This window comes from Hyla sarda, chromosome 8, assembly GCF_029499605.1.
Source record: "Hyla sarda isolate aHylSar1 chromosome 8, aHylSar1.hap1, whole genome shotgun sequence".
Lineage (NCBI taxonomy): Eukaryota > Metazoa > Chordata > Amphibia > Anura > Hylidae > Hyla > Hyla sarda.
In genome coordinates, this window is record NC_079196.1 from 13,683,836 (window position 1) to 13,707,707 (window position 23,872).

Here is a 23,872-nt window from a genome sequence, read left to right on the forward strand (position 1 = left end):
ATTGAAGCCTGTGCTAGCATTTCTCCTGCAGTGTATATAGTAGTATATAGCAGTGTATACTGGAAGCCTGTGCTAGCATTTCTCCTGCAGTGTATATAGCAGTATATAGCAGTGTATACGGATACTGGAAGCCTGTGCTAGCATTTCTCCTGCGGTGTATATAGTAGTATATAGCAGTATATACGGATACTGGAAGCCTGTGCTAGCATTTCTCCTGCGGTGTATATAGTAGTATATAGCAGTGTATACGGATACTGGGAGCCTGTGCTAGCATTTCTCCCTCGGAGTATATAGTAGTATATAGCAGTGTATACGGATACTGGGAGCCTGTGCTAGCATTTCTCCTGCGGTGTATATAGTAGTATATAGCAGTGTATATGGATACTGGAAGCCTGTGCTAGCATTTCTCCTGCGGTGTATATAGCAGTATATAGCAGTGTATACAGATACTGGGAGCCTGTGCTAGCATTTCTCCTGCGGTGTATATAGTAGTATATAGCAGTGTATATGGATACTGGAAGCCTGTGCTAGCATTTCTCCTGCGGTGTATATAGTAGTATATAGCAGTGTATACGGATACTGGGAGCCTGTGCTAGCATTTCTCCTGCGGTGTATATAGTAGTATATAGCAGTGTATATGGATACTGGAAGCCTGTGCTAGCATTTCTCCTGCGGTGTATATAGTAGTATATAGCAGTGTATACAGATACTGGAGGCCTGTGCTAGCATTTCTCCTGCTGTGTATATAGTAGTATATAGCAGTGTATACGGATACTGGAAGCCTGTGCTAGCATTTCTCCTGCGGTGTATATAGTAGTATATAGCAGTGTATATGGATACTGGAAGCCTGTGCTAGCATTTCTCCTGCGGTGTATATAGTAGTATATAGCAGTGTATACAGATACTGGAAGCCTGTGCTGGCATTTCTCCTGCGGTGTATATAGTAGTATATAGCAGTGTATACGGATACTGGAAGCCTGTGCTAGCATTTCTCCTGCGGTGTATATAGTAGTATATAGCAGTATATAGAGAAGAGGGTTGCATTGACAATCCAACACAATGGGCAGCACATTGAACACATTTTATAAGTGATCAGAAACTTGTAAATAACTCGTGAAAGAATAAAGTTACGTCAAAACCAAACACATCATTGTTTTTCTTGTGAAATTCCCAATAAGTTTGATGTGTCACATGACCCTCTTCCTAAAGTTGGATTCAAAATGGCCAACTTCAAAATGGCCGCCATGGTCACCACCCATCTTGAAAAGTCCCCCCCCCCCTCACATATGCTAATGTGCCACAAACAGGAAGTTATCACCAACCATTCCCATTTTATTCAGGTGTATCCATAGAAATGGCGCACCCTGTAGTATTTCTGCACATGGCTTCCCCATTGATCTCTGCCAGTGTTTCCCAAGCAGGATGCCTCCAGGTGTTGCAAAACGTCAACTCCCAGCATGCCTGGACAGCCAAAGGCTGTCCAGGCATTCTGGGAGTTGTAGTTTTGCAACATCCGGATGCACCCTGGTTGGAAAACACTGATCTGTGCGGTAAGAGGAGTCATACTCAGGCTCTTTGCTGGTGTGTCAGATCTGTAGGGAGGGATGATGCTCCCCAGGATGGAGCGTTGTACACAGAACGTTGTGGCTCTACTTTAGATCTCATCTTCTTCCTCCTCCTCAGGTCCGGGCCAGCGCAATCGCTCAAGATGCAGATCAGAACTACGACTATGCCAGTAACAGCGTGGTGCTTCACCTGGACTCCGGAGACGAGATTTATGTAAAGCTGGATGGTGGGAAAGCGCATGGCGGGAACAACAACAAATACAGCACCTTCTCCGGATTTATCCTATACCCTGACTAGAGCGACCACCGATCAGCGTCCACTGGGAAGGAATCCTCAGCTGCCGGAGGTGACCGCTCACACATGGACACTCACAGGTTCATGTGGTTTTCACATCTGGTGTATACAGAGCTCCATGCACCACAATGACCCAAGGAGTAGACCTCATCCATCCTCACCGACTGCACCTATCCGCCATAGAGGAATCCCGGGGACACCGCAACACATCAGCTAATGGTTAACAACATATCTCATAAATGGTTAAATCCTAACTGACCTACACGTAACATACATGACTGTCCTGAACCACCATTTATATAAAGGGACTTGGAGAGTCTCCAGACCTTTTCACTTTTTTCGCATTTTGTTATGCTGCACCTTGTGCTAAAATGTACAATAAAAGAAAATCTAACCCCCCCCATCATTCTGCCCTCAATCCCCCATCATGACAAAATATTGACAGAATGTTAGAAATCTTTACACATTTATTAAAAAGGAAAAGCAAAAATCTTCCAGTGACATAAGTATTCATACCCTTTACTCAGGAGTTAGGTGATTTCAGCCTCCAGTCTTCTTGGGGATGAGGCCACAAGGTTTACACATCTGGATTTGGGGATTTTCTGCCATCCTTCTCTGTAGATCCTCTCAGCTCTGTCAGGTTGGATGGGGACCATCAGTGGAAGCGATTTTCAGGTCTCTCCAGAGATGTTCCATTGGGTTTGGGCCCTGGCTGTGCCCCTCAACAACATTCACAGAGTTGTCCCTAAGCCTCCTGCGTTGTCTTGGCCATTGTCTTGTTGGAAGGTGAACCCTCAGTGTATTCATTAAGAATATTTCTGCTCCATTTAGCTTTTCCTCAACCCTGACCAGTCTCCCTGTCTCCACCATATGATGCTGCCCCCACCATGATCACTGTAGGGATGGTATTGGGCAGGTGATGGGCAGTGCCTGGTTTCCTCCAGACATGATGCTGCCACCACCATGATCACTGTAGGGATGGTATTGGGCAGGTGATGGGCAGTGCCTGGTTTCCTCCAGACATGATGCTGCCCCCACCATGATCACTGTAGGGATGGTATTGGGCAGGTGATGGGCAGTGCCTGGTTTCCTCTAGGCATGATGCTGCCCCCACCATGATCACTGTAGGGATGGTATTGGGCAGGTGATGGGCAGTATCTGGTTTCCCCCAGACATGATGCTGCCCCCACCATGATCACTGTAGGGATGGTGATGGGCAGTGCCTGGTTTCCCCCAGACATGATGCTTCCCCCACCATGATCACTTTAGGGATGGTATTGGGCAAGTGATGGGCAGTGCCTGGTTTCCTTCAGACATAATGTTGCCCCCACCATGATCACTGTAGGGATGGTATTGGGCAGGTGATGGGCAGTGCCTGGTTTCCTCCAGACATGATGCTGCCCCCACCATGATCACTGTAGGGATGGTATTGGGCAGGTGATGGGCAGTGCCTGGTTTCCCCCATACATGATGCTGCCCCCACCATGATCACTGTAGGGATGGTATTGGGCAGGTGATGGGCAGTGCCTGGTTTCCTTCAGACATAATGTTGCCCCCACCATGATCACTGTAGGGATGGTATTGGGCAGGTGATGGGCAGTGCCTGGTTTCCTCCAGACATGAGGCTTAGAAATAAGACTAGTTTTTGGTTTCACCAGACCAGATACTCTTGTTTCTTACAGTCTGAGCCTTTAGAATTTTTTTTTTTTTTTTGCCAACTCCAGGCGGCTTTCATGTGTTATTACTGATGAGGCTTCTTTCTGCCATAAAGCCCAGACTGTGGAGGCTGCAGTGATGGTTCTGGACCTTCTGGAAGTTTCTCCCATCTGCACACAGGATCTTTGGAGCTCATTCATAGTTCCCATTGGGTTCTCGGTCTTCTCTCTTACCAAGACCCTTCTTCCCTGATAACTTAGATGGGTGGGGCAGAGAGTTCCAAACTTCTTACCTGTAAGAATTTTTGAGGCCACTGTGTTTTTGGGAACTTTCAGACCCCTCCAGATCTTTCTTTATTTTAATAAATGTGCAAACATGTCTATAATTCTGTTTTTACTTTGTCCTTATGGGGTATTGAGTGCAGAATGATTGAAAACTTGAATAACAAATAAGTGAAATAAAGGATCTAATTTTTTTCTGAATGCATTGTGCATATGACCATTCTGGCACACAGGTAACACATATGACTTTACTGACCAATGAGTAACTGACTTGACCACCCTGACCTACATGGAAGACATATGACCGTCCCAACCTAGGTAAGATACATGATCCTCCAAACCAACTGTTTCAGACCTACAGGTGACAAATATGACCTTCCCAACCTACAGGTAGCATTTGTATAAACCTACAGGTAACATATATGACTGAGGTAACATGTACAAGCACCCTGACCAATATGTAGCATACATGAACACATACAGGTAACATATAGAACTGTACAGAACCACAGGAAACATATATGACCATCTCGATCTATGGGTGATATACACAACTTTGAATGATCACTTTGACCTACTGGTAATGTACTAGATCATCGCGACCTATAGATAACATCCTACACTGTTTCACTCTACAGATAACATATATAATCATACTGGGTTTCACAAACCATGTATGACCATACTTATAGCGTAACCTACCAAACATCACTGCCATTCACAGGAACAAGGAACATCATCCAGATGACTATGTGTATCCAGATGGCTGTGGTGGTCTTATGATGGCTGCTGGTGGTGGTCTTATGATGGCTGCTGGTGGTGGTATCATGAAGGCCAAGCCTTCTCCTTCCCTGTAGATTGTAGACATTTGACAATTCTCAGCGATTCTCAACAAGAATTGTCCACCATCATTGGAGGAAAAAAATATTCACTTTGTTCTCGCCACTCAGTAAAGATGTTTCTAGTTCTAGGATGAGTGGCCCTAAGACATTGCTTCTCCCTCTCAAGGGCCCGTCAAGGTGAACCCTGCAGCTTTGTGTGGAACCTTGTCTTGAGTAACTTGAAGACTTGTCAGGACATCATGGATGGATTCTGGGATCCCTCATCATCTTATTCTTTTAGAGTCCATAGTTTTGTTGTTCTGTTATGTGGAGGGTAAACATTGGGGGATGGTTCTCCAGGATATGGACAGGGAGTGTATAGGGGGCACTATGGAGTCATCGCTTAGATATGTCCCCAGGACTCGCTCCAGAGACCACTTCTCACTGTCTGTTCAGCTGCAAACTTAATAAAGAAGTTTTTAAACAATGACTGACTGTGACTCTGCTTCCACTGATCCCCTGAGAAGCAAGTGACCCCAGTTATCTCCCATGATGCATTATTTTCAAATACAGTTTTGCACTTCCCCATCCATGGGCAGAGTATCGCTGTCATGTGTCTGTATGACACCACGGCCACTGACTGTAGATAAAACAAAGAACATCCAATGTGCTGCTTCTGGATATATTGTGCAGGGGAGTGGCCAATTATGCAGGGGAGGGGTAAAATATATTGTCTTAAAAAATTCCAGACCACTGCAAAAAGCTAACTATTCCGCACTGCATTCAAGTTGTTTTCTGTAAAACCAATAATAAATTCCCCTCATAGAGAGAAGACAGACTGAGGCTTTCACAAGAAATTTGGCTTCTGCTGAGCCTCATCACTCTCCCTGGTGTAACTTATCCCAAAAGACTAACCTCTCCTCATCTCTTTCTCACCTCTCAGGTTGTACCATGTTAAGGTGATGACCAGTAGAGAGTCTTGACCCAAGCTATCCTGGGTGCTTGTCAAAGATTCACAAGGGGAGAGGATAATGTGCTTCTCTAGCCTCCACACTCTACATTACACTTCCGATATCCTCCTGCTCCTCTCAGTAGAGAGGCTGGCTGAGAGCAAGCTTCTCCCTTCTCTCTGGAAGGGTCCTAGATTTATTTGCATGTTTACCCTTCACTCCAAGCCATGCCTGGTTCAAATACGATTGCAGTGAAAAACATAGGAAAAACGGTATAAAACAATATAAATATAACAGTGTTTTGGGGATTTCCACCTGTATCCCTGTGATCCCTTACCCCTGTTACCCTCTGCACTTGGCAGAAGGCCAATCCTGAGCACTGGCAGCTGGGGTACATATCTGCGACAGTGCCTCCACCCAATGGATCATCCGGGGTATGGATGCAGAGTCCTGTTGGGATATCTCTGAGATTATTCATTAAACTGACACACAGCTTGGAACTAACTTTGTATCACATATATAAACAGCCATGAATAACAAATGTAAAGTATGGTATAGCACAAAATCCGACAATTGTCTCATTCTGCCACAAGAACTCCTGCGGCCCATCCTAACCTTCACACTAGTCTCAGCATACAGTCACTGGAAATGAAGGTCTACTGTTTGAGTATAACTTCAGGGTGCCCCCCTGCAGAACAGGGGAGGAAGAAGTGCAGGCTTAGGCCAAGTTCACAACACGATTTGTGCCTCCGAGGCACGGATACGTCTGGAAAATGTCACAATGACACGCTGATGTGTCCGTGCTCGGACAGGCACAGGCCCTATTAATTTCAATGGCCCGGCCATAGTCAGCTATTGACTACTTCTGGTCATTTTCCCAACAAATCCGAGTTTTGTCTTGGACTGAAAATTGCTGCAAGCTGCATTTCTCAGTCTGCGCCAAAACTTGCATAATCTTGGGAAATTACCCGAACGTGGTCACTAACTGACTAGGGCCTGTGCCCAAGCAGGGACACATCAATATGTCAATTGTACACGAATTGTGGTGTGAAGAGCTTAGTATCTGGTACGACTGGCTGTCAGATTCCTCTCTGCTGCTGCTGCACCACTTCATGACCGGATTTGGGACAGGCCGTTACCTCTGGGTTTGCCCTGATAACCTCAGGAGTTGTTTGTCTCACTCACTTGAATAGTTGGTTCCCAGCTGCCTTGATAAGTTATAGGCTGATCACTACTGGTAATGCCAGGTGTCTTAAGACAGGATAAGGTCATGTGAGTCCCTGTAGTCCATCAATCATATGGAATCCATTAATATGACTGGAAACTTTTGGACACGACACAATGTACTGCGGCAACCGAACAGTTGTAGTGTAAAACGTAAGAAGAAGAGCAGAAAGAAATATAAATATATGAAATACATATAAAACAAGAGAACTACCGGCCCTACAGGATTCCAGTGAGATCGGCAATTGTTTGGTCTATAATTGTTTGGTCTATAATTGTTTGGTCTATAAAATTATAACAGACCATTCCTTGTCCTTCTATAGGGACTGTTCCCTTCCCTCTCAATATGAGCTGTATCCTATCCTGTCTATAAGAGCTGTATCTTATCCTGTCTATAGGAGCTGTATCCTATCCTGTCTATAAGAGCTGTATCCTATCCTGTCTATAAGAGCTGTATCTTATCCTGTCTATAAGAGCTGTATCTTATCCTGTCTATAAGAGCTGTATCTTATCCTGTCTATAGGAGCTGTATCTTATCCTGCCTATAGCAGCTGTATCTTATCCTGTCTATAGGAGCTGTATCTTATCCTGCCTATAGTAGCAGTATCCTATCCTGTCTATAAGAGCTGTATCCTATCCTGTCTATAAGAGCTGTATCCTATCCTGTCTATAAGAGCTGTATCTTATCCTGTCTATAAGAGCTGTATCTTATCCTGTCTATAAGAGCTGTATCCTATCCTGTCTATAAGAGCTGTATCTTATCCTGTCTATAGGAGCTGTATCTTATCCTGCCTATAGCAGCTGTATCTTATCCTGTCTATAGGAGCTGTATCTTATCCTGCCTATAGTAGCAGTATCCTATCCTGTCTATAAGAGCTGTATCCTATCCTGTCTATAGGAGCAGTATCCTATCCTGTCTATAAGAGCTGTATCCTATCCTGTCTATAAGAGCTGTATTTTATCCTGTCTATTGGAGCTGTATCCTATCCCGTCTATAGGAGCTGTATCCTATCCCGTCTATAGGAGCTGCATCCTATCCTGTCTATGGGAGCTGTCCAATGTCCTGCTTATAGGAGCTGTCCAATGTCCTGCCTATAGGAGTTGTTCAATGTCCTGCCTATAGGAGCTGTCCAATGTCCTGCCTATAGGAGCTTTCCAATGTCCTGCCTATAGGCGTTGCCCCTTGTCCTGTTTACAGGAGCTTTATCCTGTCATGTCAACTAAAGCTGCTGTCCCCTGTCCTATCTATAGGAGTATTCCATCTTGTCTATCGGACCTGTCGCTTCTCCTGTATATAGGAGCTATTCCCTGTTTTGTCTATAAGAGCTGTATCCTGTCCTGTCTGTAAGAGCTTTCCTCTGTAGTCTTTATGAGATATGTCTTGTCTATAGTAGCTGTAGCCCATATTGGCAATGTCAACTATAATACTAGGCCCAGATTTATCAAACTGTGGGAGAGAAAAATAGTGATTTTCCCACAGCGACCAATCACAGCTCAGCTTTCACTTTACCACAGCTCGTTAGCTGAGCTGTGATTGGTTACTGTGGGAAAATCATTCATTTTTTTTCTCTCACACAGTTTGCTAAATCTGGGTCTATATAGTATATATCATTGTCCTCTATATAGGAGTTTTTTCCTCTCCTGTCTAATTGTCTCTTGTCCTGTGTAAAGGATTCGTACCTCATCCTGTCTATAAGAGCTGTATCCAATCCTGTCTATAGGAGCTGTATCCTATCCTGTCTATAGGAGCTGTATCCTATCCTGTCTATAAGAGCTGTATCCTATCCTGTCTATAGGAGCTGTATCCTATCCTGTTTATAAGAGCTGTATCCTATCCTGTCTATAAGAGCTGTATCCTATCCTGTCTATAAGAGCTGTATCCTATCCTGTCTATAGGAGCTGTATCCTATCCTGTTTATAAGAGCTGTATCCTATCCTGTTTATAAGAGCTGTATCCTATCCTGTCTCTAGGAGCTGTATCCTATCCTGTCTATAGGAGCTGTATCCTATCCTGTCTATAGGAGCTGTATCCTTTCCTGTTTATAAGAGCTGTATCCTATCCTGTCTCTAGGAGCTGTATCCTATCCTGTCTATAAGAGCTGTATCCTATCCTGTTTATAAGAGCTGTATCCTATCCTGTTTATAAGAGCTATATCCTATCCTGTCTATAAGAGCTGTATCCTATCCTGTCTCTAGGAGCTGTATCCTATCCTGTTTATAAGAGCTGTATCCTATCCTGTCTATAGGAGCTGTACCTTATCCTGTCTATAAGAGCTGTATCCTGTGCATTCTATAGGAACGTTCCCTGTCCTGTCTATAGGAGCTGTACCTTATCCTGTCTATAGGAGCTGTATCCTGTGCATTCTATAGGAACGTTCCCTGTCCTGTCTATAGGAGCTGTACCTTATCCTGTCTATAGGAGCTTTATCCTGTGCATTCTATAGGAACGTTCCCTGTCCTGTCTATAGGAGCTGTATCCTATCCTGTCTATAAGAGCTGTATCCTGTGCATTCTATAGGAACGTTCCCTGTCCTGTCTATAGGAGCTGTACCTTATCCTGTCTATAGGAGCTGTATCCTGTGCATTCTATAGGAACGTTCCCTGTCCTGTCTATAGGAGCTGTACCTTATCCTGTCTATAGGAGCTTTATCCTGTGCATTCTATAGGAACGTTCCCTGTCCTGTCTATAGGAGCTGTATCCTATCCTGTCTATAAGAGCTGTATCCTGTGCATTCTATAGGAACGTTCCCTGTCCTGTCTATAGGAGCTGTACCTTATCCTGTCTATAGGAGCTTTATCCTGTGCATTCTATAGGAACATTCCCTGTCCTGTCTATAGGAACGTTCCCTGTCCTGTCTATAGGAGCTGTACCTTATCCTGTCTATAGGAGCTGTATCCTGTGCATTCTATAGGAACGTTCCCTGTCCTGTCTATAGGAGCTGTACCTTATCCTGTCTATAGGAGCTTTATCCTGTGCATTCTATAGGAACGTTCCCTGTCCTGTCTATAGGAGCTGTATCCTATCCTGTCTATAAGAGCTGTATCCTGTGCATTCTATAGGAACGTTCCCTGTCCTGTCTATAGGAGCTGTACCTTATCCTGTCTATAGGAGCTTTATCCTGTGCATTCTATAGGAACATTCCCTGTCCTGTCTATAGGAACGTTCCCTGTCCTGTCTATAGGAGCTGTACCTTATCCTGTCTATAGGAGCTGTATCCTGTGCATTCTATAGGAACGTTCCCTATCCTGTCTATAGGAGCTGTATCCTATCCTGTCTATAAGAGCTGTATCCTATCCTGTCTATAGGAGCTGTATCCTATCCTGTTTATAAGAGCTGTATCCTATCCTGTCTATAAGAGCTGTATCCTATCCTGTCTATAAGAGCTGTATCCTATCCTGTCTATAGGAGCTGTATCCTATCCTGTTTATAAGAGCTGTATCCTATCCTGTTTATAAGAGCTGTATCCTATCCTGTCTCTAGGAGCTGTATCCTATCCTGTCTATAGGAGCTGTATCCTATCCTGTCTATAGGAGCTGTATCCTTTCCTGTTTATAAGAGCTGTATCCTATCCTGTCTCTAGGAGCTGTATCCTATCCTGTCTATAAGAGCTGTATCCTATCCTGTTTATAAGAGCTGTATCCTATCCTGTTTATAAGAGCTATATCCTATCCTGTCTATAAGAGCTGTATCCTATCCTGTCTCTAGGAGCTGTATCCTATCCTGTTTATAAGAGCTGTATCCTATCCTGTCTATAGGAGCTGTACCTTATCCTGTCTATAAGAGCTGTATCCTGTGCATTCTATAGGAACGTTCCCTGTCCTGTCTATAGGAGCTGTACCTTATCCTGTCTATAGGAGCTGTATCCTGTGCATTCTATAGGAACGTTCCCTGTCCTGTCTATAGGAGCTGTACCTTATCCTGTCTATAGGAGCTTTATCCTGTGCATTCTATAGGAACGTTCCCTGTCCTGTCTATAGGAGCTGTATCCTATCCTGTCTATAAGAGCTGTATCCTGTGCATTCTATAGGAACGTTCCCTGTCCTGTCTATAGGAGCTGTACCTTATCCTGTCTATAGGAGCTGTATCCTGTGCATTCTATAGGAACGTTCCCTGTCCTGTCTATAGGAGCTGTACCTTATCCTGTCTATAGGAGCTTTATCCTGTGCATTCTATAGGAACGTTCCCTGTCCTGTCTATAGGAGCTGTATCCTATCCTGTCTATAAGAGCTGTATCCTGTGCATTCTATAGGAACGTTCCCTGTCCTGTCTATAGGAGCTGTACCTTATCCTGTCTATAGGAGCTTTATCCTGTGCATTCTATAGGAACATTCCCTGTCCTGTCTATAGGAACGTTCCCTGTCCTGTCTATAGGAGCTGTACCTTATCCTGTCTATAGGAGCTGTATCCTGTGCATTCTATAGGAACGTTCCCTGTCCTGTCTATAGGAGCTGTACCTTATCCTGTCTATAGGAGCTTTATCCTGTGCATTCTATAGGAACGTTCCCTGTCCTGTCTATAGGAGCTGTACCTTATCCTGTCTATAGGAGCTGTATCCTGTGCATTCTATAGGAACGTTCCCTGTCCTGTCTATAGGAGCTGTACCTTATCCTGTCTATAGGAGCTGTACCTTATCCTGTCTATAGGAGCTTTATCCTGTGCATTCTATAGGAACGTTCCCTGTCCTGTCTATAGGAGCTGTACCTTATCCTGTCTATAGGAGCTTTATCCTATCCTGTCTATAGGATATAGGAGCTGTATCCTGTGCATTCTATAGGAACGTTCCCTGTCCTGTCTATAGGAGCTGTACCTTATCCTGTCTATAGGAGCTTTATCCTGTGCATTCTATAGGAACGTTCCCTGTCCTGTCTATAGGAGCTGCATCTTGTGTATTTTGGAGATTTTCTCTGTTCTGTCTTCAAATGTTGTCTCTTGTCCATAGGTTCTGCATCCTGTGCTGTCTATGAGAGTTGTATCTCATCCTGTCTATAAGGCCTCATCCTGTGCTGTCTATAAGAGTTGTATCTCATCCTGTCTATAAAGCCTCATCCTGTGCTGTCTATAAGAGTTGTATCCCCTTCTGTCTTTTAAGACCTTATCCAGAACTTTCTATAAGAGTTATATCCTGTCCTCTCTAAATTAGTTGAATCCTGTCTTTTCTACAAGACCTCATCCTATCCTGTTTAGAAGACCTCATCCTCTGCTGTCTATAAGAGCTGTATCCATCTTGTCTATAAGACCTCATCCTGTGCTGTCTATAAGACCTCATCCTGTGCTGTCTATAGGAGCTGTATCCCTTCTTGTCTATAAGACCTCATCCTGTGCTGTCTATAAGAGCTGTATCCCTTCTTGTCTATAAAACCTCATCCTGTGCTGCCTATAGGAGCTGTATCCCTTCTTGTCTATAAGACCTCATCCTGTGCTGTCTATAAGAGCTGTATCCCTTCCTGTCAGCAAGACCTCATCCTCTGCTGTCTATAAGAGCTGTATCCGTCTTGTCTATGAGACCTCATCCTGTGCTGCCTATAAGAGCTGTATACCATCTTGTCTATAAGACCTTATCCTGTGCTGTCTATATGAGCTGTATCCAGTCTTGTCTATTATACCTCATCCTGTGCTGTCTATAAGAGCTGTATCCATCTTGTCTATAAGACCTCATCCTGTGCTGTCTATAAGAGCTGTATCCCTTCTTTCTATAAGACCTCATCCTGTGCTGTCTATAAGAGCTGTATCCATTCTTGTCTATAAGACCTTATCCTGTGCTGTCTATAAGAGCTGTATCCATTCTTGTCTATAAGACCTCATCCTGTGCTGTCTAGAAGACCTCATCCTGTGCTGTCTATAAGAGCTGTTTCCCTTCTTGTCTATAAGACCTCATCCTGTGCTGTCTATAAGAGCTGTATCCCATCTTGTCTATAAGACCTCATCCTGTGCTGTCTATAAGAGCTGTATCCATTCTTGTCTATAAGACCTTATCCTGTGCTGTCTATAAGAGCTGTATCCCTTCTTGTCTATAAGACCTCATCCTGTGCTGCCTATAAGAGCTGTATCCCTTCTTGTCTATAAGACCTTATCCTGTGCTGTCTATAAGAGCTGTATCCCTTCTTGTCTATAAGACCTCATCCTGTGCTGTCTATAAGAGCTGTATCCCTTCTTGTCTATAAGACCTCATCCTGTGCTGTCTATAGGAGCTGTATCCCTTCTTGTCTATAAGACCTTATCCTGTGCTGTCTATTAGAGCTGTATCCCTTCTTGTCTAGAAGACCTCATCCTGTGCTGTCTATAAGAGCTGTATCCTGTCTTGTCTATAAGACCTCATCCTGTGCTGTCTATAAGAGCTGTACCCCTTCTTCTCTATAAGACCTCATCCTGTGCTGTCTATAAGAGCTGTATACCATCTTGTCTATAAGACCTCATCCTGTGCTGTCTATAAGAGCTGTATCCCTTCTTGTCTATAAGACCTCATCCTGTGCTCTCTATAAGAGCTGTATCCTGTCTTGTCTATAAGACCTCATCCTGTGCTGTCTATAGGAGCTGTATACCATCTTGTCTATAAGACCTCATCCTGTGCTGTCTATAGGAGCTGTATCCCTTCTTGTCTATAAGACTTTATCCTGTGCTGTCTATAAGAGCTGTATCCCTTCTTTTCTATAAGACCTCATCCTTTGCTGTCTATAGGAGCTGTATCCCTTCTTGTCTATAAGACCTCATCCTGTGCTGTCTATAAGAGCTGTATCCTGTCTTGTCCATAAGACCTCATCCTGTGCTGCCTATAGGAGCTGTATCCCGTCTTGTCTATAAGACCTCATCCTGTGCTGTCTATAAGAGCTGTATCCCTTCTTGTCTATAAGACCTCATCCTGTGCTCTCTATAAGAGCTGTATCCTGTCTTGTCTATAAGACCTCATCCTGTGCTGTCTATAGGAGCTGTATCCCTTCTTGTCTATAAGACCTTATCCTGTGCTGTCTATAAGAGCTGTATCCCGTCTTGTCTATAAGACCTCATCCTGTGCTGTCTATAAGAGCTGTATCCCATCTTGTCTATAAGACCTAATCCTGTGCTGTCTATAAGAGCTGTATCCATCTTGTCTATAAGACCTCATCCTGTGCTGTCTATAAGAGCTGTATCCCTTCTTTCTATAAGACCTCATCCTGTGCTGTCTATAAGAGCTGTATCCATTCTTGTCTATAAGACCTTATCCTGTGCTGTCTATAAGAGCTGTATCCATTCTTGTCTATAAGACCTTATCCTGTGCTGTCTATAGGAGCTGTATCCCATCTTGTCTATAAGACATCATCCTGTGCTGTCTATAAGAGCTGTATCCCTTCTTGTCTATAAGACCTCATCCTGTGCTGTCTATAGGAGCTGTATCCTGTCTTGTCTATAAGACCTCATCCTGTGCTGTCTATAAGAGATGTATCCCGTCTTGTCTATAAGACCTCATCCTGTGCTGTCTATAAGAGCTGTATCCCTTCTTGTCTATAAGACCTCATCCTGTGCTGTCTATAAGAGCTGTATCCCTTCTTGTCTATAAGACCTCATCCTGTGCTGTCTATAGGAGCTGTATCCCATCTTGTCTATAAGACCTCATCCTGTGCTGTCTATAAGAGCTGTATCCCATCTTGTCTATAAGACCTCATCCTGTGCTGTCTATAAGAGATGTATCCCGTCTTGTCCATAAGACCTCATCCTGTTCTCTCTATAAGAGCTGTATCCCATCTTGTCTATAAGACATCATCCTGTGCTGTCTATAAGAGCTGTATCCCATCTTGTCTATAAGACATCATCCTGTTCTCTCTATAAGAGCTGTATACCATCTTGTCTATAAGACCTCATCCTGTGCTGTATATAAGACCTCATCCTGTGCTGTCTATAAGAGCTGTATCCCTTCTTGTCTATAAGACCTCATCCTGTGCTGTCTATAGGAGCTGTCCCCTGTCTGCTGACCTCCTGTCATGGGGACCCGTGTGGCCCTTGTCTCATCTGTCTCGGCTGCTCTCAGCACCTGACACTGCAGACAGTGGCGTTGCTAGGGTTGGTGTCACCCGGTGCGGTAGAAAATGGTGTCACCCCCATACCTCCCCCCTCCCCCCAGTAAGTTTTTAGCCTGTTGTGACAGACACCACTGTTGTAGCGCATTGTGAGAAATTCCAGTATAATAATCAGATATACCAGTTGCCACAGAATAGGAAAGTGTTAAAGAAGTTTTCACCATTGAAATATACAGCTCCCAGAATTACTTAAAGGGGTACTCCACTGGAAAACATTTACTTTTATATCAACTGGTGCCAGAAAGTTAAACAGATTTTTAAATTACTTCTATTTAAAATCTTAATACTTACAGTACTTATAAGCTGGTGTATGCTCCACAGGAAGTTGTGTAGTTCTTTCCAGTCTGACCACAGTGCTATTTGCTGACACCTCTGTCCATGTCAGGAACTGTCCAGAGCAGGATAGGTTTGCTATGGGGATTTGCTCCTACTATGGACAGTTCTTGACATGGACAGAGGTGTCAGCACAGAGCACTGTGGTCAGACAGAAAATAAATTAAAAAAGAAAATAACTTCCTGTGAATCGCTTATACAGCTGCTAATACGTACTGGAAGGATTAAGATTTTTAAATAGAAGTAATTTACAAATCTGTTTAACTTTGTAGCACCAGCTGATTAAAATTTTTTTTTTCCAGTAGAGTACCCCTTTGAGCAGTGGTGAGGTTATGCTGGGAGTTGTAGTTTCACTGACCTAACTGTAGAACTGACAAGTGACTACAGCTCTGATAGGACACAGAGAGGAGAATACACAATGATATCAGTGACTACAGGTGATGTCTTCTCTATAGTCTTCCCTTATCTAATTCAGATGGTACATACCGCCTGGTCCAGCTAAAACTTCTGTCTGTAGAATGTGACGCCCAGACGTCTCCTCACTATGTCAGCGCATTCTCATCCTCTATATGAAAACAATAATTATTATAAACCTGCCAGACACTGTATCCTCTAAATATAATACTACTATACACTATACTCTTTCATTATAAACCTTCCATACACCATACCCACTGAATATAATACTACCACACACTGTACACTCTGAATATAATATCAACACATACTGTACACTCTGAATATAAATCTGCCACATACTGTACCCCTGAATATACCGCCACACACTGTACCCACTGAATATAATACTACCACACACTGTACATTCTGAATATAATACCAACACATACTGTACCCTCTGAATATAAATCTGCCACATACTGTACCCCTGAATATAATACCGCCACACACTATACCCTCTGAATATAATACTACCACAAACTGCGCCCTCTGAATATAATACTACCACAAACTGCGCCCTCTGAAAATAAATCTGCCACATACTGTACCCTCTGAATATAAATCTGCCACATACTGTACCCCTGAATATAAATCTGCCACATACTGTACACCTGAATATAAATCTGCCACATACTGTACCCCTGAATATAATACCGCCACATACTGTACCCTCGGAATATAATACTACCACCCACTGCACCCTCTGAATATAATACTTAGAGATGAGCAAACTACAGTAAATTCAACTCGTCACAAACTTCTCTGCTCGGCAGTTGATGACTTATCCTGCATAAATTAGTTCAGCTCTCAGGTGCTCCGGTGGGCTGAAAAAGGTGGATACAGACCTAGGAGACTCTTTCCTAGGACTGTATCCACCTTTTTCAGCCCACCGGAGTACCCGAAGGCTGAACTAATTTACGCAGGATAAGTCATCAACTGCCGAGCCGAGAAGTTAGTGACGAATCGAATTTACTGTGAGTTCGCTCATCTCTAATAATACTACCACAAACTGCGCCCTCTGAATATAATACTACCACAAACTGCGCCTTCTGAATATAACGTTGCCATACACTGCCCCCTCTGAATATAATACCACAACCAAAGTAACACCCCTCAACATCCGTTAGCTGATGCTATTACCACGGGAGGGGGGTATTGGTGGTGTTGCTAGTGGATGATAGGGGTGCTACTACTGGGGGGGGTGTTGCTGGAGGATGATGAGGGTGCTACTGGCCATCCCCCCTGGCAGTATCACCCCCATCATCCATCGGCAGGATCATCCTCCTGGCAGGAGCACCTCCATCATCCACCATCAGGATATGTTGATGGAGGTGCTGCTGGGGGGGTGTTGCTGGTGGATGATGAGGGTGCTACTGCCAGGGGGGGGGGAGCATTAGGTAGGCAGCAGTGCCCCCACATTAGGTAGGTCGCAGTTTCCCCACATTAGGTAGCATCTATTCCCCACATTAGGCAGCATAGATTCCCCACATTTGGTACCAGTGCCCCCACATTAGGTAGGTCGCAGTTTCCCCACATTAGGTAGCATCTATTCCCCACATTAGGCAGCATAGATTCCCCACATTTGGTACCAGTTCCCCCACATTAGGTAGGTACCAGTTATCCCACATTAGGTAGCAATTTCCCCACATTAGGTAGCAATTTCTCCACATTAGGTAGCACAGATTCCCCACATAAGGTAGCATAGACTTCCCACATTTGGTAGCACAGATTCCCCACATTAGGTAGCATAGACTCTGCACATTTGGTAGTAGTTTCCCCACATTAGGCCGCAGGTTCCCTTGCAGGTTCCCCATAATGGGTCAAAGTCTCCCCACAATAGATCGCTGGTTATACCCCCCCCCCCCCCCCACCCACCCACACACACACACACACACACACAAAAAACACATACAACACAGAGAGACAAACACACACACACACAGTCAGAGAGACACACTCACAGACAGACACACACAGAGTCGCACAAACACACACACACACAGAGTCACACACACACTCAGAGAGTCACACAAACACACACAGTCACATACACACACAGTCACACACACAGAGTCACACACACAGTCACACACAAGCATAGATAGAGACAGACAGAGAGACAGACATACACACTCACCAATCCAGCGCAGCGATCCTTCTCACCGGGCGCCGTGCGAGTGACGTAACTCACGTCCTCCTGCGCGGCCATGCGGTGTGACGTCGGGCCGGCGCAGACGTGGGAGCGGAGGACGGGCACAGTGCTGGTGAAGGTGCGGGGGGGGGTGATGACGGACGGGCGCAGAGTGAAGGTGAAAGAGGGGGGGGGGGGGGTGATGACGGACGGGCGCACCGCTCACACAGCGCAGGGGGGGGGGGGGGGGGTTGCTGACGGATGGGAGGCCGGTCGGGCACAGATGGGGGGGGGGGGTGCTGCGGAGCGTCTTGGTGTCACCCCATTAGGTTGGTGTCACCCGGTGCGGGCCGCACCCCCCGCACCCGGGTCGCAACGCCACTGACTGCAGACACTTCCAGCATCAGAATAGCGGTGGCGCCTTCCTCCTGGGAATACAGATTACGGAGCTGAACATTGAGATCTGGTTAAGTGTTGTGCAGAGCCGGCGCCTCGTCGTGCAGAGCTGGGTGTGCAGATTGGATGTTAATGCAGAGGATGAGCGGATCTGACACCTCCCCGGGATCCCGAGCTCCGACTTGTGTTATCTTGTCAATTTCCATTTCTTGCACTTAAACCAAAGGCTTTATACCTAAGCTGCGTCTTATCAGAGGAAGGGGATCAGTCACCCAGGATTACAGCAGCTCCTCAGACCTCCCAACTGCACTGCAAATGACTCTACCGAGGAGGAGGATGGGGGTGAGGAGGATAAGGATGAGAATGAAGATGGGGCGAGGATGAGCAGGATGAGAATTAGGACGAGGAGGAGTGTGAAGATGTCCCGGCTGGTGGCGTGTAGACGGCTCGTGATGTGCCCTGTGTACAGAAATTGAACAGTTCCAACAAAAACACTACCTGAGGTAGATGATGGCAGAAGGCAGATGGCACTGAAGGAGTTAACCCATGTGGGGTATAGATATTGGCCAGAACCTTAGTTGAAAAAACCCTTGAAGAACCCTTTGCAAACCTCTGTAGGTCGGCTCCCAACAGGACATGAACAGGTCCACAAAAATTAGCTGAGAGGCCCTTGCCTATTGTTATCCCCTCAGCCAAGTAGGAAGTTAAGGAAGGAAATAAGAAATAAGTCCTTCAGGATATTCTAGTTGTCGTGGTAGTAGCCACAATCCTAGTAAGCAACTTTGGCAACTTTGCTCTGAGTACAACTTGTGGCCCTCTCCCTTAGGGGCCATTTAGCCTGCAAAACCAAGAGCAGCTCAACCATAAATCACTCTAGGATAATCGAGGTCAACCAAATAATAACCAGGCACATTTTTTCCCGGTGGTCTCCAAATTGTGACCCTCATGCTGTTGCAAAACTACAGCTCCCAGCATGCTGGGAGTTGTAGTTTTGCAACATCTGGACAGCCATAGTTTGGAGATCACTGTCTATTTATATACACAGGGGTGGGGCTCAAATTTTTAGGGGTGGGGTTCAAATTTTTTAAAACAGGTTCCCAACTTGGCGTGACGGACCCCTGCAGTGTAGCGCACTTTAGAAAATTACTTCTACTCTACTCCATAATACTGCCAGACACTGTACCCCTGAATATAACCCTGCCAGATCCTGCACCCTCTGAATATCACCCAACTACACACTGTACCCTCTGAATGTAACACTGCTCTATCTGAATGTAATACTGCCAGGCACTGTACCCTTTGAAAATAACACTGCTTACATTGTACTATCTGAATTTAATGCTGCCAGACACTGTACCCTCTTAATATAATCCTGCCACACACTGTACCCTCTGAAAATAACTCTGCTTTACACTGTACTATCTGAATAAAATACTGCCAGAACCTGTACCCCTGAATATCACCCAGCCATACAGTGTACCCTCTGAATATAACACTGCTATACACTGTACTATCTGAATATAATACTGCCAGACAATGTACCATCTTAATATAACCCTGCCATATACTGTAGCCTCTGAATATCGCCCAGCCACATACTGTACCCTCTGAAAATAACTCTGCTTCACACTGTACTATCTGAATATAATACTGCCAGATACTGTACCTTCTGAATATCATCCTGCCACACTGTTCCCTCTGAATATAACACTGCTATACACTGTACTATTTGAATATAGTACTGCCAGACACTGTACCATCTGAATATAACCCTGCCACACACTGTACCCTCTGAAAATAACTGTTTTAAACTGTACTATCTGAATATAATACTGCCAGACACCGTACCCCTGAAGTTTACCCTGCCAGATACTATACCCTCAGAATATAACCCTCACACACACTGTACCCTCTGAATATAACCCTGCCACACACTGTTCCCTCTGAAAATAACTGTTTTACACTGGACTATCTGAATATAACCCTGCCAGACACCGTACCCCTGAAGTTTACCCTGCCAGACACTGAACCCTCAGAATATAACCCTGCCACACACTGCACTATCTGAATCTAATACTGCCAGACACTGTACCCTCTGAATCCATGCCACCCCAGGAATTATTTACAATATACACCATTTATATGAAATTCTAAATACACTGTGCTTCCTGAAATCCCTAACATACTCTGTCCCACAAATTAAGCAATCATATTCTGTGCCTCCATAAATTAATTTATTACATACTGTGCCCATATAGGGGAATTTATTACATACTGTGCCCATATAGGAATTGATGCACTGTGCCCCCATATGGGAATTTATTAATACACACTGTGCCAAAAACACTTACCTCACCGCAGTTTGCTTGCACACTGTTTTCACTAGGTGCCAATCTGGCTTCAATAATTTAAATAAAATTAAATAATATTACAGTGGTAATAATGGGAGATTTTAACTATCCAGATATAGATTGGGGTCCGGGGTTGGCTAAAACTACAAAGGGGCGACAATTCCTAAATTTATTGCAGGATAATTTTATGGGCCAGTTTGTGGAGGACCCAACAAGAAGTGATGCCTTGTTGGATCTGATCATTTCCAACAACGCAGAGCTGGTTGGTAATGTAACTGTGCGGGAAAACCTTGGTAATAGAGACCACAATATAGTTACTTTTGACTTAAAATGTAGAAAACAAAGACAGGCGGGAAAGGCAAAAACATATAACTTTAAAAAGGCAAATTTCCCTGGGCTGAGGGCTGCACTACAGGACATAGACTGGGGGGAGGTGTTGTCAAACACGGATACAGAAGGTAAATGGGGCATCTTTAAATCAACTCTAAATAACTATACAGCTAAATATATACCAAAGGGGAACAAATATAAACGATTAAAACTAAATCCTACATGGCTGACACATGATGTTAAAAGAGCAATAAACAACAAAAAAATAGCCTTCAAAAAATACAAATCTGATGGGTCAGCGATAACATTTAAACAGTACAAAGAGCTTAATAAAATCTGTAAAAATGTAATAAAAACAGCAAAAATTCAAAACGAGAGACAGGTGGCCAAAGAAAGCAAAACTAACCCTAAATATTTTTTTAGATATATAAATGCAAAAAAACCAAGGACAAAGCATGCAGGACCCCTTATTAATGATAATGGGGAGGTTGTCACAGGCGATAAAGAGAAGGCGAAGCTACCGAATGGGTTCTTTAGTTCTGTATACACTATGGAAGAAGGAGCTGACATTGGCCAGGTCAGTGCTGGTAACACATCATGTACAGGTCAGTGCTGGTAACACATCATGTACAGGTCAGTGCTGGTAACACATCATGTACAGGTCAGTGCTGGTAACACATCATGTAATGTACTGAACTGGCTTAATGTAGAGATGGTACAAGGTAAGTTAAGTAAAGTAAATGTAAGCAAATCTCCAGGACCAGATGGACTACACCCAAGAGTTCTTAGAGAGGTAAGTTCAGTAATATCTGTACCCCTGTTCATGATATTTAGAGATTCTCTGGTGTCTGGTATTGTGCCAAGGGACTGGTGCAAGGCGAATGTGGTGCCAATCTTCAAAAAGGGCTCTAGGTCTTCCCCAGGAAACTATAGACCAGTAAGTCTAACGTGCATTGTGGGTAAATTGTTTGAAGGACTTATAAGGGATTACATACAGGAATACATAGGGGATAATTGTATTATAAGTGATAGCCAGCATGGGTTTACTAAGGATAGAAGTTGTCAAACCAATCTAATTTGCTTTTATGAAGAGGTGAGTAGAAGCCTTGACAGAGGAATGGCTGTGTATATAGAGGGGGGCTGTGTATATAGAGGGGGGCTGTGTATATAGAGGGGGGCTGTGTATATAGAGGGGGGCTCTGTATACAGAGGAATGGCTGTGGATATAGAGGGGGGCTGTGGATATAGGGGGGCTGTGTATATAGAGGGGGGCTGTGTATATAGAGGGGGGATCTGTATATAGAGGGGGGCTGTGTATATAGAGGGGGGCTGTGTATATAGAGGGGGGCTGTGTATACAGAGGAATGGCTGTGGATATAGTGTTTCTGGATTTTGCTAAAGCATTTGATACTGTCCCTCATAGACGTCTGACAGGTAAGTTAAGGTGTTTGGAAATTTTAGTTTGTAACTGGATTGAACACTGGTTCATGGATCGTACCCAGAGAGTGGTGGTCAATGATTCGTACTCTGATTGGTCCCCGGTTATTAGTGGTGACCCCAAGGTTCAGTACTGGGCCCGCTGTTGTTTAATTTATTTATCAATGATATAGAGGATGGTATAACAGCTCTGTATATAGTGGGGGGCTGTGTATATATAGAGGATGGTATTAACAGCTCTGTTTCTATCTTTGCAGATGACACCAAGCTTTGTAGCACGTTACAGTCTATAGAGGATGTGTATATAGAGGGGGGCTGTGTATATAGAGGGGGGGCTGTGTATATAGAGGGGGGCTGTGTATATAGAGGGGGGGGCTGTGTATATAGTGGGGGGGCTGTGTATATAGAGGGGGACTGTGTATACTAATAACCTGCATGCGTCGTATGTCTTAGGGGGGATTAAACTGGCAGAGTCACTGGTAGAGAAGGATCTGGGTGTACTTGTAGATCACAGACTACAGAATAGCACAATGTCAGGCTGCTGCTTCCAAAGCCGGCAGGATATTGTCATGTATCAAAAGAGGCATGGACTCCAGGGACAGGGACATAATACTCCCCCTTTATAAATCATTGGTACGGCCTCACCTGGAATATGCTGTTCAGTTTTGGGCACCTGTCCATAAAAGGGACACTGCGGAGTTGGAAAGGGTGCAGAGACGCGCGACTAAACTAATATGGGGCATGGAACATCTTAGCTATGAGGAGCGATTAAAGGAGTTACAATTGTTTAGTCTTGAGAAGAGACGTTTAAGGGGGGATATGATAAACGTATATAAGTATATAAATGGCCCATACAAAAAATATGGAGAAAAACTGTTCCAGGTTAAACCCCCCCAAAGGACGAGGGGGCACTCCCTCCGTCTGGAGAAGAAAAGGTTTAGTCTAAAGGGGCGACACGCCTTCTTTACCATGAGAACTGTGAACTTATGGAACAGTCTACCTCAGGAACTGGTCACAGCAGGAACAATTAACAGCTTTAAAACAGGATTAGATACATTCCTGGAACAAAATAACATTAATGCTTATGCAGAAATATAAAATCCCATCCCTTCCCCAATATCGTGCCACACCCCTACCCTTCAATTCGCTGGTTGAACTTGATGGACATATGTCTTTTTTCGACCGTACTAACTATGTAACTATGTAACTCTGTGCAAAAAATACTTACCTCACCGGTGTTTGCTTGCACACTGTTTTCAGTATGTGCCAATCTGGCTTCAATAATTTAAATAATAATTCAGTCACATATAATTTCAATAAATAATTTCATTGTAAGCAAGTCCTAAGGATGCCTCCCTCCATAAGGGACAGTATATAGGAGGCATGAGGGACAATATATGAGAGGCATGAGGAGCAATATATGAGAGGTATGAGGGACAGTATATGAGAGACATGAGGGACAATATATGAGAGGTATGAGGGACAGTATATAGGAGACATGAGGGACAATATATGAGAGGCATGAGGGACAATATATGAGAGACATGAGGGACAATATATGAGAGACATGAGGGACAATATATGAGAGACATGA

At 44.2% G+C, this 23,872-nt stretch overlaps 1 protein-coding gene across 3 annotated transcripts in view; it reads left to right on the plus strand.

The window, feature by feature from the left end:
• The window catches only part of C1QL2 (complement C1q like 2), a 34,046-nt gene extending 28,947 nt beyond the window's left edge, over positions 1-5,099 (plus strand). For 2 of the 3 annotated variants that reach the window (XM_056533642.1, XM_056533644.1), the window contains exon 2: positions 1,684-5,099. In XM_056533642.1, the coding sequence (XP_056389617.1) occupies positions 1,684-1,863 (180 nt within the window). In that variant the 3' untranslated portion in view covers positions 1,864-5,099. The remainder of the gene's footprint in view (positions 1-1,683) is intronic. The other variant, XM_056533643.1, reaches the window with a different exon arrangement.
• The last annotated feature ends 18,773 nt before the right edge of the window (positions 5,100-23,872 follow it).